At 39.5% G+C, this 15,403-nt stretch overlaps 1 protein-coding gene across 2 annotated transcripts in view; it reads right to left on the reverse strand.

Moving 5' to 3' along the window:
- ankrd12 (ankyrin repeat domain 12) overlaps positions 1-15,403 on the reverse strand; it is a 60,684-nt gene that overhangs the window by 4,729 nt on the left and 40,552 nt on the right. Inside the window, exons 2-11 of one of the 2 annotated variants that reach the window (XM_058799710.1) lie at positions 13,788-13,901; positions 13,324-13,474; positions 10,939-11,010; positions 10,239-10,385; positions 8,133-8,336; positions 7,560-7,702; positions 6,828-6,975; positions 1,315-5,873; positions 1,118-1,216; positions 465-608 (exon numbers count right to left, since the gene is read on the reverse strand). In XM_058799710.1, the coding sequence (XP_058655693.1) occupies positions 465-608; positions 1,118-1,216; positions 1,315-5,873; positions 6,828-6,975; positions 7,560-7,702; positions 8,133-8,336; positions 10,239-10,385; positions 10,939-11,010; positions 13,324-13,474; positions 13,788-13,847 (5,727 nt within the window). In that variant the 5' untranslated portion in view covers positions 13,848-13,901. The remainder of the gene's footprint in view (positions 1-464; positions 609-1,117; positions 1,217-1,314; positions 5,874-6,827; positions 6,976-7,559; positions 7,703-8,132; positions 8,337-10,238; positions 10,386-10,938; positions 11,011-13,323; positions 13,475-13,787; positions 13,902-15,403) is intronic. The other variant, XM_058799719.1, reaches the window with a different exon arrangement.

Raw genomic sequence — 15,403 nt, forward strand, 5'->3', positions numbered from 1 at the left:
GCTTCCATACCACCTCAGCAGTGCCACAAACTGATCACCTCCATGCCACGCCAAATTGAGGCAGTAATTAAAGCAAAAGGAGCCCCTACCAAGTATTGAGTACATATTCAGTAAATGAACATACTTTCCAGAAGGCCAACAATTCACTAAAAATGTTTTTTTTTATTGGTCTTATGAAGTATTCTAATTTGTTGAGATGTTGAGAGGTTTTTGTTAAATGTGAGCCAAAATCATCACAATTAAAAGAACCAAAGACTTAAATTCAATGCACACAGACTGAAGTAGTTTATTTAATACACGAGTTTCACAATTTGAGTTGAATTACTGAAATAAGTTAACTTTTCCACGACATTCTAATTTATTGAGATGCACCTGTACATCAAGTGAAAGTTGCTGTGTTTACTTGAGTTTAAAAGTATGCTTGTTTTAATTTAAAATAATGTCCTAATAATGTGGCCACTTACCTGGACGTCCTGGGGCATGTTGTATACTTCAGCATCCAATAGGACTGTGCAGGCACTGAATGGAAGCGTCTGATTGGCTAGTGTTCTTGCAGCACGGTAATGAACTCTCAAAACCTCCTGCTCATTGGATACAATCAGCTTTTCCTGGAAGAGCAAATGCCTCAGTCATTTCAAGCCATCTTTATTGCAACCAAAAAGCAGCAAGCTAAAGCTAATAAAATCAAATAAATAAATAACCTAAAACAAAATGATTTCCGTTTCTGCAAATGAACTGAGATGCTTTTAAACATCATTAAGAATTAAGCAAGCTCAAAAGTTGACAATTTTGAAACATTTGTTTCTACATAATAACATAATTTGTTTCCATTAAGTAACTATATCTGTAAAAGAGATTACTAAACCTAAATATTATGAACAATAATTCTAATAACATTTTATATGTAAAATTATGATAATTACTATCATCATTATATTTAACCCTTTCATTTTTATTAAACTTTTAATTTTCAATATTTAAAAAATTAATAATATTTTATTATTTACACATTTTCTCATAAATCCCCTGCAGTTCCATCATGCATCCCCTAGGGGTCCGTGGCCCTCAGTTTGGGAAACACTGATCTAGAGATTGATGTTCAATAAATTCCATTTACCCTTTCGATGCTGTGCTGCAGTCTTAGCTTCATCCGTACCACCTCTTGCTGTTTGAACATCTCCTTCAGTGGTTCAGGTAGTGAGGGAGGTGGCGTTATCTACAAATGCAAACAAATTGGCAAGACTTTAACATTTTATTTTTTAGACATCGGCAAAACTTAATTGCAATCGTTACTTTCACAGAATGGAAGCATACCGTTGGGATGCAGAGCTTGCTGAGAGGGTTTCCATCCAGCAGATAGGACCCATTGAATGTCACATATTCATCGTAGTACTGAGGTGCTTGAGGAATGACACTACAAAGTACTTTCCTCTTCTCCTCGATCTTCTTGCGAATGTGTAAGTATTCATAATAAGGGTTTGCTCTCTCAGTCTGGTAAGGCTGGATCTCTTCAAGCTTAAGTGCATCTACAATTGCAGCTAAAGACTGTTGCGTCTTTTCTTTGACCTGCTGAGCTGTAAGGTTCACTTGGGCCGGTGGAGAAACCCTAGGCATCTTTCTTTTCCTTGGATGGGTCACCTGAATATCAGCTTCTTCTTCAAGGAGTCGGACTTTGGCTCTGGCCCCAGATGAATCGGAATCTCTCTCCGCGACTGACATCGGGGAGGAACTTCCTGAGGTTGCACCACTGGGAGGCTCTGCTTGATAATCAGGTTGAACAGCAGCACTGCTTTGACCCTGTTCTTCATTATCCTGAAGGTCTGATTTCATAGGCTTCTCCTCAATAGAAAGCTGGTCTGATGCCTCTATGTCAGCTTTGCTTTCAGACAAGGCTTGAGTTGTTGCACCTTCATCTGAGGAGAAGACTTTTGCCCCATCCGTTTCTGAGATTCGGTTCTTGTCCAAAACATCTTCAGACACCTCCATGGGCTCCTCAGGGATCCTTTCTGGACTGGCACAGCGAGACACAGTTGTGGCTGAAGCTGCATGAATGCCTTGCTCGTGTTTCTCTGGTTGAGCATCAACTGTAACCAATGGCTCACTGGAGAAGCTTGAGGTACTTTCATCTTGCACTCTTGCATCACCCTTTTCTGAATCCTCTTGGACACTGGTTGTTTTCAGCAGTGGTTTAGTAGTTTCTTCAGAGCTTGGTCTACATGAACCAATAGATGTACTTGGAGTGCAATCTGTTTTGCTGACGTTTTCCCCACTCTTTTCCACTTTGTTCTCAGAAACAACCAAGGGTTTCTCTCTTTGCTCTGGCCTCGAGTCTGCGGTCAATGTCTGTTCGCAATTGGAAACAGGGCCAGTTTCCCACTGCTGGCTACTAGAATTCAAAGGTGCACTGGTGTCAGATGAATTTTGTGTGTGAGAAGACTGAAATGATGCAACTTGTGATGTAACAACTAGTGATGACTCCTTGTTTGATCCCTCCGTCATTCCGGCACCAGGGACATCAAGCTGACCAAGACTTGCATGCTCTACTTGACTACTAGTGTTGCAAGAACTGCTCTGCTCTTGCAAATGGGTCTGAAACACACTGTTAGCCTGTGTGAGGCTACTTAGGTTTTTAGCACAAGACTCTCGCAAGTGTGATGAAGGCTGAACTTGAGAAACAGGAGTGACGCCTTCACCTTCATTGCTAGTCAGATTTTCGCTTTCTGGAAGAGCACTAGTAAGACTTTGACTGCTCCTATTCTCCTGCACAGGTAGCAAGCTAATCTCGGTTGTAAGAACCGCAGCTTGCTCACTGCTTGGCTGTGACGCAATACTGATTATCTGAGACTCTTCTGTCAGTCTAGTTTCAGCTGGTGGCACCTTGGCTTCTTCATCCAGAATAGCCCTTAAGCATGGGGACGCATGTCTACTTGATAATGGTGTTCTATTGCAGAGAGCCGCTTCGGGAAGACTGCTGGTATCTTTATCATGAACATTAGGTGATCTGGAGGACTGTACAACGAGGGAAGACTGCTGGAAAGGTGGCAGGGAATCTGAAGCGTCCATGTTCATGTCAGAATCATATTCAGTTGGTCTAGGTGTCAGTATGGTTGCATGACAGGAATCTTCTGAACTTGCCACAGAGATCATGGATACTGATCTTGACATAATGCCAGATTTTTCACTCTCTGGTCTTGGAGATGGACTGAGATTATTTTCTATGACTGGCCCATTCTTCCCGAGGGTTTTTGTATCCAGCGAGAGCGTTCTTCCACTGGTGGCATCTTTTAAGACTTTCTCACGGTGCCCATCTGGTGCTTCTGAGCTCTTTGACCGAGTCAGTTCCTTGGTTAGACAAGGCTCACTGGACGAGGAGGATGTTTTAGTTTTTTCCTTGCTTTTCTGTTTCCCAGGGTCAATTCCTGGACGCTGCTTTAGCCGCTCACGTTCCTTTTGCTTGATTTTCTCCAGGTGCTTCCTGTGCCACTGTTCAATTTCCTGGTCCTTGAGACTGAGCATGCGTTCAAAGCTGGTCTTCATGAGGTCGTCGTTCACCAACCTCTTTTCTTTGGGACGAGTATCCTTTAGAGTAGGCGCAACCTTAGATTTGGAGTCCACTTCGCTTGGTTTCGGCTTGCTAATTTTGCCATCCCTGTTCAGCTGGGATCGATCTTTGTCCTTTTCCTTGTGTCGGTCCCGCTCACGGTCTCGATGCCTTTCAGACTCTCGGTCCCGCTCTCTTCTATCCCGGTCTTTCTCTGGAGGCTTGGTTGCCTCTTCTTTTGACTTAGACGAAACAACCTTGTTATTCTCACAAACATGGCCTTTCTTCTCTTCCAATAACAACTTTAGATTGGAGTAGGAGGAGGAAGAGGGGGTGGTCTCTTTTGATTTCTCTTTTTTCCTCTTGTCAGAATCTTTGTCCCGTTCTTTTTCTTTACTGCGGTCAGATTTTCCATGATCAGTGGTTTTCTCAGGGGCTTTGCCTTTCTTTTCAGAACTCGTTTTATCTTTGTCTCTGTGGTCACCAGAGTGCTCTTTCTCAGCTCTTTTGTCAAGCTTGTCCTTATTCTTCTTGTTCTCTTCATGCTTTTTCATTAAAGACATTGCTTTGAGCTTGTCACCCTCTTTATGGCTCTTATCATTGGGTGAATGTGAAATATTTGTTAATTTCTCCTTTTCTTTCCATCGATCTGTAGAGTTGTGAGGTTCAGTCTTGTCAGCTAAATGCTCAGATTTTACTTTCTTATCTTTATCTGCGTGTTTCTTATCAGACTTTTCAGACTCCCGATCCTTTGTTGGTGGTCGCTTATCATTTTTCTCTCGAGAGGTCTTCTCTGGAGACTCCAGTTGATCTTGGTCAGCTGAACTGCCAGTGACTGGTTTATCATCTACTTCTTCTTTCACTCCTGAACTGTGCAGTGAGCTGTCAGGAACTCGGCCAAGGCCAAGACCCTCACTCCGTTCATCAACTTCATCTCCTTTTCCATCCTTTCCCCGCTCCTCTTTAAGGGGCACCTCTTTTTTCTCTTTTTTAATAGACTTGTCCTTTTCTCGTTCCTCTTTTGGCCTTCTGTCCTTATTGCTGCTTAAATGTTTGTCTTTTGACGCCCCTCTTTCCTCTTTAACAGGAGATGAGTCTGAGGATTTCGGAGGAGATCCACCAGCGGGCATCTCACATTTGCCTGTGAGTTCTTCATTTTCATCACTTTTGAAGAAGTTCTCCTTCCAAAACTCCCGATCAAACTCCATGTTCCTATGTCCGTCCTTGCGTGGCTCTTTTTGCCGGTGGCGATTCCTCTCTGCCTCATACTCTTTCCTATACTTTTCCTTCTCCTTGTGTTTCAGCTTGTGCTTTTTTACAACTTTCCCATCTTTGTCAGTCTTCCTGAAGACAGCCTCAGAACTGTCCATACTGTTGCTTAGACTACTGTCTTTGAAAGGACTGCAACTGCCATCATCTCCGTCCAAGTTAAGCTCTTTGTGGTGATGTTTGCTCTTTTCCTTGTGCTTGCAGCTCTTGCTGCTAGAACCTTCCGTGCAGAAGTCAGACTCCGTGTAGTGGTTGTATTTGACGCCGTCCCCTGGACAGGATCCATCAGCGATAGAAACACAAGTCTTAGCGTTTTCCTGTTTCAATGGAGTTGTCTGCTTGTCAGTTTGGCTGTGGTTCAGCTTTGGAGACTTGACTACAGACAGGTGAAAGAGGTGGACCGATGTGTCATCCTTTGTACTGAATGACATTTTGAACGAGTCCTCTTCCCTGACGCTCTTGTCAGAATTGTCGGACACAGTGGCCGAGGAAAACAGAAGGGACTTGCTGTTCTCCTTCCCTTCTTCTCGGACTTCCTGGTTCTCCTTGTTTTTGCTTTGGCTCTTGTTCTTTTTCTTCTGTTTACCTTTTTCTTTCTGTTCCACTGGCGTGAGAGTCAAGCTTTCTTTCTTCGATCTACCATCCGTTTTGTGACCATCCACACTGACCGACCTGGTGGGAGAGTTCCTTCTTTCTGTTGGCACCTCGGCTTCATCGCTTGAACTATCTGAACTGCAGTAGATACGTGACGCCTTTGTTTTTTTAGACTTGCACGTTGGCGTCGACTGGTCGCTTTTGCTGCCTTGTTTGGAAGCATAGTGGTTCCTCTCCTTCTCCTCCTTCTCCTTTTGCCGTAGCTCTCGCCGTAGGATGTGTCGGTCATTAAGTGCCTTACTGAGATCCTCCTCCTCTTCCTCATCCTTAAATTCATATTCATCCAGCCCTGACATGGATGATGAGGCCTTCACTGTGGTCGATTTACTGTCAGAGTCTTTTTCAGCATCGGAGTACTCCATGTTCTCGTCTACACTGGATGGATTTACTGAAGGTGGGTCCTCTGATTCTGTGGCATACAAAATAATGGAAAAAAGGAATTAATATTACGATATGACATTAAATTGAAAAGAAATGAAAGATATCTGGGATTAAATACAGATTAATGCAAGTAACACATAACCAGAACTTGTACCATGTACTCCAAAGCCTCAACCAATCAATTTTTTCATCAAATAAAGTGCTTTATAAAGTGAAAGATATGAAATTATTGTGTGAGGTAATCAACAGCATGCAAAAGAAAATTACTTGAGACTCAGTTCTTTAGGTCCACAAAGAGAACAATTCTCTAAATATTGCAACAGTGTTTTGATAAGTCTTGACTTTTAAGTCAGACACAAAGACAAATTTCTTGTTGAGTGGGCATTTACAGAAAAAAAAAAAAAAAATGCAAGCTTTAAATGCAAGCAAAACTTTAATTTCATTCTTTTAAAATTAATATATGAGAAATTCTTGTAGCTAAAACGGTAGAAGCATGGTACTAACAACAACAAGGTCATGGGTTCAATTCCAAAGGAATTATGAATGGAAAAAGGGAAAAAATGCAATGCAAGTCGCTGGGATTAAAAGCATCTGCAAAATGCATATAAAATAAATGTTTCATGCTATAGGGTTAAAAAAAACAAAAAAAACAAAAAAACACCTAACTTAGAGAATGCAGAAAACTACAGTAGTCAACATTTGAAGTGGATCAAAAAAATTAAAAGTTGTCCTAAGACAAGAATGCATTTTGGTTTTAGGTTTTAGGACAACTTTGATGAAAGGTTTTGATCCACTTCAAATGTTGACTAGTGTATTAAGGAAATAGATTTGACTTGACTTGGACTCTGCATCAGACATTGCTCAGCATGTCTGACAGCATGCCGCAAATGTTGACAGAGCTTGAATTTAACCCGGAAAATAAGTTCAAAAGAAATGCCAAAAGCAACAGCACTGGTAAATCTGCTGCCAACTTTCTCCGTACCTGAAGAGCTCTCTTCTGCTTCAGAGAGTGGGATCTCTCCCTTGAGTAACTGCTCAAGCTCCTGAGAGTCAGCAACATCAACCGGTCTCTCCCCTCTCTTGTTGGCCTGGAAGGCATCGCCTCCATGACGCAAGAGTAGCTTCACAATCTATGAAGGTTTGTCAAAACATAACAGAGACAATGTAAAAAGGTGAATTAGATGATCAGAAAGATTCACAATTACTACAAGTTCTTGCAACAGATAATTGGCTACTTTAAGAATATATTCATCATCAGTCAATAAATGACTCAGCTTTGACGTTTAAAAAAAATAAATAAAACTGTGTGCTCTACAGCCTCATTAATGCCTAATGCCTAATTTTATTTTTACGTAAGTTAGGTGTTACTTTTATTTGTTGCAATTAATTTGTATTAGTTTGAACACAGTAATAACATGGACAAACCTGGTCTACATTCACACGGCCGCACGCTCAACAAACATAAATAACTTAAGTTGCATTTCGGTATGCTTTTTTAAACAACAAAAGGCTTTAACATGTATATATAAAAAAAAAAGAAAGAAAATGAACGTTAAAGCACATAGGCTCACCCTTTAGATTAAAATGATTTCGGATCAGTAAAAACAAAATCAGTCAAACTCTTTATATTAACAGACAGATCAGTATCAGCTTTTAAAATCCATGTACTGTAGGTCAATAGCTGTAAATGTCATCATTTAAAGTAAAAACTCACATCTTTGTGTCCGCTGCTGGAGGCGTCATGAAGCGGAGTGTCATTGTCCAATCCCTGCGTGTTCACTTCCGCTCCTGCACCAATCAGAACCTTCGCCACATCATAGTAACCAAGGTTACAAGCTTCATGGAGAGGCGTCCAACCTGAACAAAAAGACAAACCAATATGAGCTCATGAGATTCTATAACTGGAAGGAAAAATAGAAAACTTTTAACCCTATAAAGACTATCATATTTGATATGCAATTTTTAAGGCCTCTAAATGATCAAAACTTTGCTCAAAACTCAAATACGAGTATCAAATATGATCATCAGGCTTTTGAGGAACATTTGTGCATCTCTAAATCATCATTGTAGCCACCATCATATCCAAATATTACATTTATTAATTTATGGTTTTACAGAAGCAGCAATACCAACAATGACTATATTATTTTATAACCATTTAATTGTTACAAAGTAAATAAATTACATAAGATTATTAGTTTATTTTCATGTTTTATGCAATTAAATACAGACAGCTTGTTATCAGGTGATGTGATCCTGTAAATGTGCATAAAACACACAGTCTCACCTGCAAAATCTTTGACGTTCACATCCGCTCCGAGCCCAATGAGTTCCTTCACCTGCTTGACATCTCCTCTGATGGCGGCCATATGCAGGGGTGTCTCTCCTCTCTCGTTCCGTTTGTTCACTTTGTCCTTCTGTCGTGAGGACGAGCTGCTAGCGATCTTCTTCTGCACCGCTGGAGATTGAGAGGGGTGGCTCGGTGTGGAATCTGAGATTACAAACCGATTAACCAGAAAGTCAAGGTCATACAGTTCATCTCAATTGTCAATCTACTACAAAAGGAAGTGAGTGCTCTGATAAAACAGATTACATCATAACTCACAGATCATAAATAAACTGGTGACTGCAGGTTTGAGACAGCGTTATTATATAGTTACCAAAGACTATTAATTTATTTTTGAAAGATTTTTTGGGGGGGTATTTTTACCTTTATTACGATAGGACAGATCAGAACTGATAGGAAGTGAAGTGGGAGAGCGATAGGGGGCGGGATTGGGAAAGGTCCTCGAGTCGGGCTTCAAACTCGGGACACCCGTAGCGCAACGGCGCTGTATGTCAGCGTGCTATCAGCGCCGACATAGCTAAGACTATTCATTAAAACTAATTGAAATAAGGCTTAAATAAAATACATAAATATTGACTAAAAATGCTTTAAAAAAATTTCACTAATTGAAATAAAGCTTAAAATAAAATATAAACATTAGATGAAAACTTAAATTAGAAATGTTGCCTTGGCATCTAATAAAATAAAGCTATTACAACTAAAACTATTAAAAATTGTTTTCATAATTGAGAAAAAGCAGGAATGAAATATAAATATCAGATGAAAACTTAAAATAAATTAAACTTGTTTTCCTTTTCTTTAGTGTGTAGCTGTTTGTACATGTATAAGATCTGCAAAGCTACAAAGGGATTTATTCTATCTATCTAAAAGAGAAGCCTGATCCAGACCGGGCTAAAATGCCTCATTAAAACACGCCCCCACATGTCTACGTCACGATGTGGAAATATTTGCGTAATGCTGCCCAAATGTGCACGCAAAGAAAGAAGGCGTGGTTTCAGTAACCGCAGTAGTGTTGATGCAGCCATGTCAGGAAGACGCTGTGTGATTCTGTGTGACGCAAAAGCAGTTTATTTGGCCTTCCGAAAGTAGATGCAATTAGGAATCATTAAGATTACTTACAACATTTGTGTAATGCATTTTATGGACGACAGTTTCGTGAACCTAGGAGAGTACAAGGCTGGCTGTGCACAAAGGCTATTTCTAAAAAAAAAAAAAAAAAAAGGTAAATTCTGACTTTGCTATGACAATCTGGTGCTTCTGAATCACGACTGTAAGTATGTTTTGTTATTAGGTTAAGTATTTGCTATTGACTGTTCAAACGTGGAGTTTTGCACAACGTAGAGTAACGCGTCGTGTGTGTGCGGGTGTGAGGGGCACAGGCAGGGTCACAGCGGAGTGTACAGCCCGTCAGAAATCATAGCACATCAGCTGTATTAACCGCGGCTTGTGTACTGCAAATACATACGAGCATCATCACTGTGTCGGTCACGCACGTTTCGGGCCTGAACTGATGGTAAATCTAACGACATTATTTAGTGTCTTTATATTTACTTTGAAAGCTGAAGCTCACGATTATGGTAAGGGGCGTTACATTTCCGATGCACGCTTGTGGTGTTCAGCCAATCACAATGCACTGTGTCAGTTGGCCAATCAGAGCAGATTGCGCTTGTCGGAAGGTGGGGCTTTGTAGAAAACAACGCGTTTGAGAGAGGCGGGGCATAGAGGAACTACAATAAATGTACAGTATTTGAATAATGTGTTTTTTGAACATTAAAGCATGTCAACATATTCTGTAACACCAAATACGCAAAATAATGATCTTTAAAATAGAATCATATGACCCCTTTAAAATATACACTCAATATATTTTTTTGAGTAAATATTGGCTTTTGAACATGAAGAAATCAAATTTAAGAGATACCGATGGTCTGCTAAAGAAAATATCAGTGACAACTCTTACCTCAGTGTACAGAACAAACAAAAACAGAGCAAAAGGTGAGGGGAAAAAAATAAATAAATAAAAGTTGTGTGTTCATCGTTTCCTACCTGGACTGTTGTCTCTCGCCGTCATCTGCATGACAAGTGCCATCTGCTTTCGTTCTGATAAAGGGTAGCCGAACAAAATGTTCACAGGGGTCGACTTCTTAGCCCCCGACTCCTTCTTAACTTTCTTCTTATCCGGACCATCTTTGTCTGCAGCGAACAAGAAAAACGATGAACAGCGCATGAGCACAGCACTCCTCTTGCACCAAAGCATCTCAGTTCCTGAAAACTTCGACGTCTGATACAATTTATCCCCTTTAAACAAACAGCAGAAGTGAAAAACGCACAGGAAAACTCTCCAGCCTGACAAGACACATGCATTACCCATCTAACGCCGTTCCCACGAGTCTTTGCACGCTACTGAAATGCATGCAATTAAAACAAATGCAGCGGAGAAACCAAGATAGTGTCAGTGTGTGTGTGCTTCCTTGAAACGAATCGACGAAAAGAGAGATGCACGAGACATCAAATTCCCGCAAAATGATGTAACCAAAAGTCGACGGTCTCTCTGAGAGTGATGCAGAAAGCCTAGCAGACAGACAAGGTCATGCGGCAGCGGTTAGTGTACTCTAACGGAAATTCTATTCGTTTCAGCCAGTGCTCTGATACGGACGGAGGCTCAGGTGGAGACAGATAAACAAATGAACCCGTGATGCGTCTCGGACCGTTTGCGGCCGCTGGCGACTTTAGCGGAGGCAGTTACCTGCGTATATCCTGCAGGGAGGAAGTAATCTTTCTCCCCACGCATCGCTCGACTGCCCGGGGTCAGAGTCATCTACAGTGCAGAAGCAGAGAGGCGAGAGGAGGAGGGAAGGAAGGGGGTTCAGGGTTCGAGAGGTGGATGGGGAAAAGGGTGGACGGGAGAGCAGAGCACTGATTACACCCACAGGCTCCGCCCCTCACTCAAATGACAAATCACAGCACAGGATTCAAAGACTCCAGGATGAATATTAAGAGCCACAGAAGTCATCAAAAAACCAAATCCATCCAAATCCCATCAAAACAGTAGGACGCCCACAAAATTATATATTCACAAAGAGCTTCTGAAAAACTTCAATATTTGTTTGTTTATATTAATGTTGTTTATGTTAACTAAAACTATTAAAAATAGGTTTTCATAACTGAAATAAAGCCGAAATAAAATAGAAATATTATTTCATTACTTAAATGAAAACTAAACAAATTTCAAAGTGAAATTAGAAACTAACTGAAATAAATTGAAGTTGCAGTACTAAACTAAAACAAAAATTAAAGCTATATAGAAATATCTATAAAGAGCAAAAACTAATAAATGATAAAAACTAAAATTAAAATTAAAATTGAAAATATAAAGAATAAAAGCTAATTCAAATATTAATAAATATTATATAATAGTACATATTGAATATATAATATATGTAAATAGTATATTAGTACTAAAACAAGGTTTTTAGGCTAGGCGTTATGACAAAAATCTTATATTTTGAGATTTTCACAAAGACAATATAGTTATTTTAAGTTATCCAACAAAAATAATTTAAATATTAATTAACTATATTGCGATGCCTATTTTTAAAGTCCCCCTGTAGTGAAAATCAAGTTTTTTTATGTTGTTTATTTGTCTATGTGGTGTTTTTAATATGCTTTTAGACAAACCATGTGCCAATCCATTAATCAACACCATTGCTGAGTATTTTCTCCTTAAAACTGTAGTTTCCCAAATGCTGTCCCAGAAACGCGGTTTGAAACAGCCCTCGGTTTGCTACGTCACAAAATTCAATAACCAATCACGTCAAGGGATAGATTCCTATCACTACCACTAGCATGCAAAATATAGCAATGCCAGCACAAAACCAAAAATTAATTAGAGCAAAAAAAAACCCATTAAGCCGTGGTTTAATGTGAATTTAGAACAGCTAACTTGCATTATAACCCACAGCAGCAGTGTAAAAGTAGCCCAGGGTCAGACCCACCTCTCCCGCATCGGCGTCTGTACTTCACACGCACGAATTGGAATCACAAACGGCTGCATTCAGTCATTTTAGGACACAACTTCGTCAAGTAACTTTAACAAATGTTACAGTATTCACTGTAGTTGTCCGCTAGTAAAAACAGTTTTATCAGTCCTTATCAGTGTATGCCATGCTTCAGTGGATCAGGAGACGCTGGCTGGCTGGTGTGAGTGAGTGGAGGCGGGGCTAATTTGCATATTCATAGCTCTGCGTATTGCAAATGAGGCAAGGGTGTAGAGTTACATTCAAGCTATTTTAAAAGGCATGAGAAAATTATTTTTCACAAGAAAAAAAAAACATAAATGTGTCATTTTGATGATCAAAGATAAGTTTTAATGGATAAAATATTTGACTAGAGGGGGACTTTAAAAAAATATATATTTTACAAATTATAGGTACAATATTTTGATAGCAAAATATCAGATTATTCAAATGAATCTGACAAAAAAATTATAAAAAAAGTGTTTGATTTATTGAATTAAAAATGATAAAATTTATAGTTCAGACTAAATTCTGAAACGTCCTGTTCTGTATTTTTGCATTCTTTGTCATTTTCACATGTAAATAATGCACTGAAAACAGCACTAATATATAGTGCATTATAAACACTCACATAGTGGTTGACACACTTATATTATCGCACAGTATCATCAGCCCTATTTGATTATATGTTGTTTTAATATTCTAAGCAGCCTATTCTTATATTTTTATTCAGTCTTAAATGCAGTAATATTCATTTTTATATTGTCTAAGTAGTCTTTTCTTATATAATCAACAGTATTAATGTATTTTGCCTTCTAACAACAGAACTGAGACTAAAACAAGAGATTTTAGGCTCCATGTAAAATAATATAATTACGATATATTTTTGATTATTCCCTCATGATCTTCTGCTTCTTTTTGAGTCGAAGCTATTGTGTTTTTGAACGAGACCCATGTATTTGATGAGGCTGGCTTAACCGTTACACAACACTCTTGAAAAAAACCCTCTAGTACAGCTTGTCCAATAAAAATAGGTCTTAAACGTGACCAGGAGGGGGCGGCAGTGAGGCACAGACACAAGCTACTAGAACTTTCAGTGTGAATGTTAGACTGACCCGTGTCGGAGTCCCGCTCCTCGTTCCGGGGTGGACTGACGGTGAAGGAGAGCTTCCGTTTCATGGAAGACTTTGACTTTCCCTCTTTCCCCAGGATTTCACTCCGATCCAGCTTCGGAGTTTTGGCAAATGGAGAGATTTTCTCTTTACTCTGAGAGATAGAAAGAGACATTAATATGATATTAAATGAAAGAACATACTAGCAGTTCTGTGTAACTACGTATGCACAAAGCCTTGATCTGAATATAATAAACGGTTTGTATAACAGCATCAATGCTCTAAAAATAAGTTTAAGATCTTTCAAGTTGGTCCAATTCACCAAAATTAAATATGGTGCGATATTCAATTATAAAAATCTACAAAAAAAAAACTAAAAGCAAAAGAATAAAATTACTAGCAAGCTGTACATTTTCTTGTCCTCATTATATGCGTCTTAAAACCTGTTGAGGATTAATTCTGCTCACCTTCTTCCCCGCTGTCTTCTCCACCATGACTCCATCTCGGTCCGATCCCGGTTTGGCCATGGTGCATCATCTGACTAGCTGTGGCAGCTACGGCTCACAGATTTCATCATGGGCCTGAAACACAAACGTATGACTTATGAGAGTTTGAAAAACCAATACAATAATAAAACATTTAACTAAATATGAATGTGTGGCATTTTGGAACCCATAAAAATTGTGGAAGCAAAATAAATTAAGACTTTCTTTTATAATAAAAACACACACACACACACGACTTGGCAAGGAGAACATCTTGTTCACGCCACCAGAGAGAGACTCCGACTCAAAAGCTACGGGTCCAAAAATACATGAGACAATCTGTCAAAGTTAACCTCTGGGTATGGAGAAGAACTGAGACAGCAACAATCAATGTTCTCCAAAATCTCAATCACACATTTAGACAAGTCAGGAACAGTTCTCAAGCCTGTTTGACATGTCAATTCAAAGTGCACTGAAAGCACAAAAGTGTACAGGAAATACAAGAAAGCTTCCAGAAAAGCTGTTCTGATTGGTCCTTAAACACCACTAATAACAAACATCCTGGGTGCTTGAACTAAAATAACACCACTAATAACAAACATCCTGGGTGCTTGAACTAAAATAATATTCAAAAAGGCGGGTGCGTATTTGGATCATGTGAGCTTTATTTTCCTGTTTCAGAGGTCATTCAGTGGGAACAGGACTGATGTTCATGTCGACTGATTACAGACGACTCCATGTGTTTCACACCAGCGCAACAAAATAACTGCAGCTGCTGCATCACACAAAACCCCACAAACATGCTGCACAATGATGTCTGACAACTTATCAGATGGTGATGACACAGTCTCTCTGCAATATTTACCCAGATATATTTTACAAATACATTTAAAATAATAAATAATTTATAATATTACTTCACTTAGTATGAAAAAATACAGATTTCACACAAACAAATAACTGAATCAGTTTTAATTTGATTCACTGGAAGTGAAATAAATCACATACATAAATCAGACTATCATATAATAGTCATAATTTATATGTAAAAATACACAGGTATAATTATGCATAAATACACACACAGTGTTTTGTATGTCATATTTGATTGCTCAAATGCTTTCTTGCTTTTCTTCGTCTTTCTATGGCTACAGTAAACCATTTATCTGCATACATTTTTGCATCAGCACAATAAAGAGCCTAAAGAATAGACATCAAAACAAGCTTCACATGAGCTGGCAGCCGAACACTAGACCTTCAGTGCTTTATCTTTACATTTTACTCTGCATTTTCTCAAAGCAACAAACAGGAAAGTCAGCAATTAGAGCGCGTCTGACGCTGGCGGTCGGGTCTCTTCTGGATGAAAAGCAAATCAGCAGAGACCCACAGACTTCAACAATACCTTCCCCGACAGACTGGAGCAGATGACACCGAGCAGAGGCTCCTGGGAAAGAACATTTCCACGACACCTGACACCCAGCGGGACCGAGTTCAAACCAGCTGAGTCACTCCCTCTGAGAAAGAGGAGGCGGTGTAGAGAAAAGAGCTGCGCTGTCCGTGTGTATCATCAGTGTGGGACAAATGTGTTACAACTACAC

This window comes from Onychostoma macrolepis, chromosome 02 (assembly GCF_012432095.1).
Source record: "Onychostoma macrolepis isolate SWU-2019 chromosome 02, ASM1243209v1, whole genome shotgun sequence".
In the NCBI taxonomy this organism is placed as follows: domain Eukaryota; kingdom Metazoa; phylum Chordata; class Actinopteri; order Cypriniformes; family Cyprinidae; genus Onychostoma; species Onychostoma macrolepis.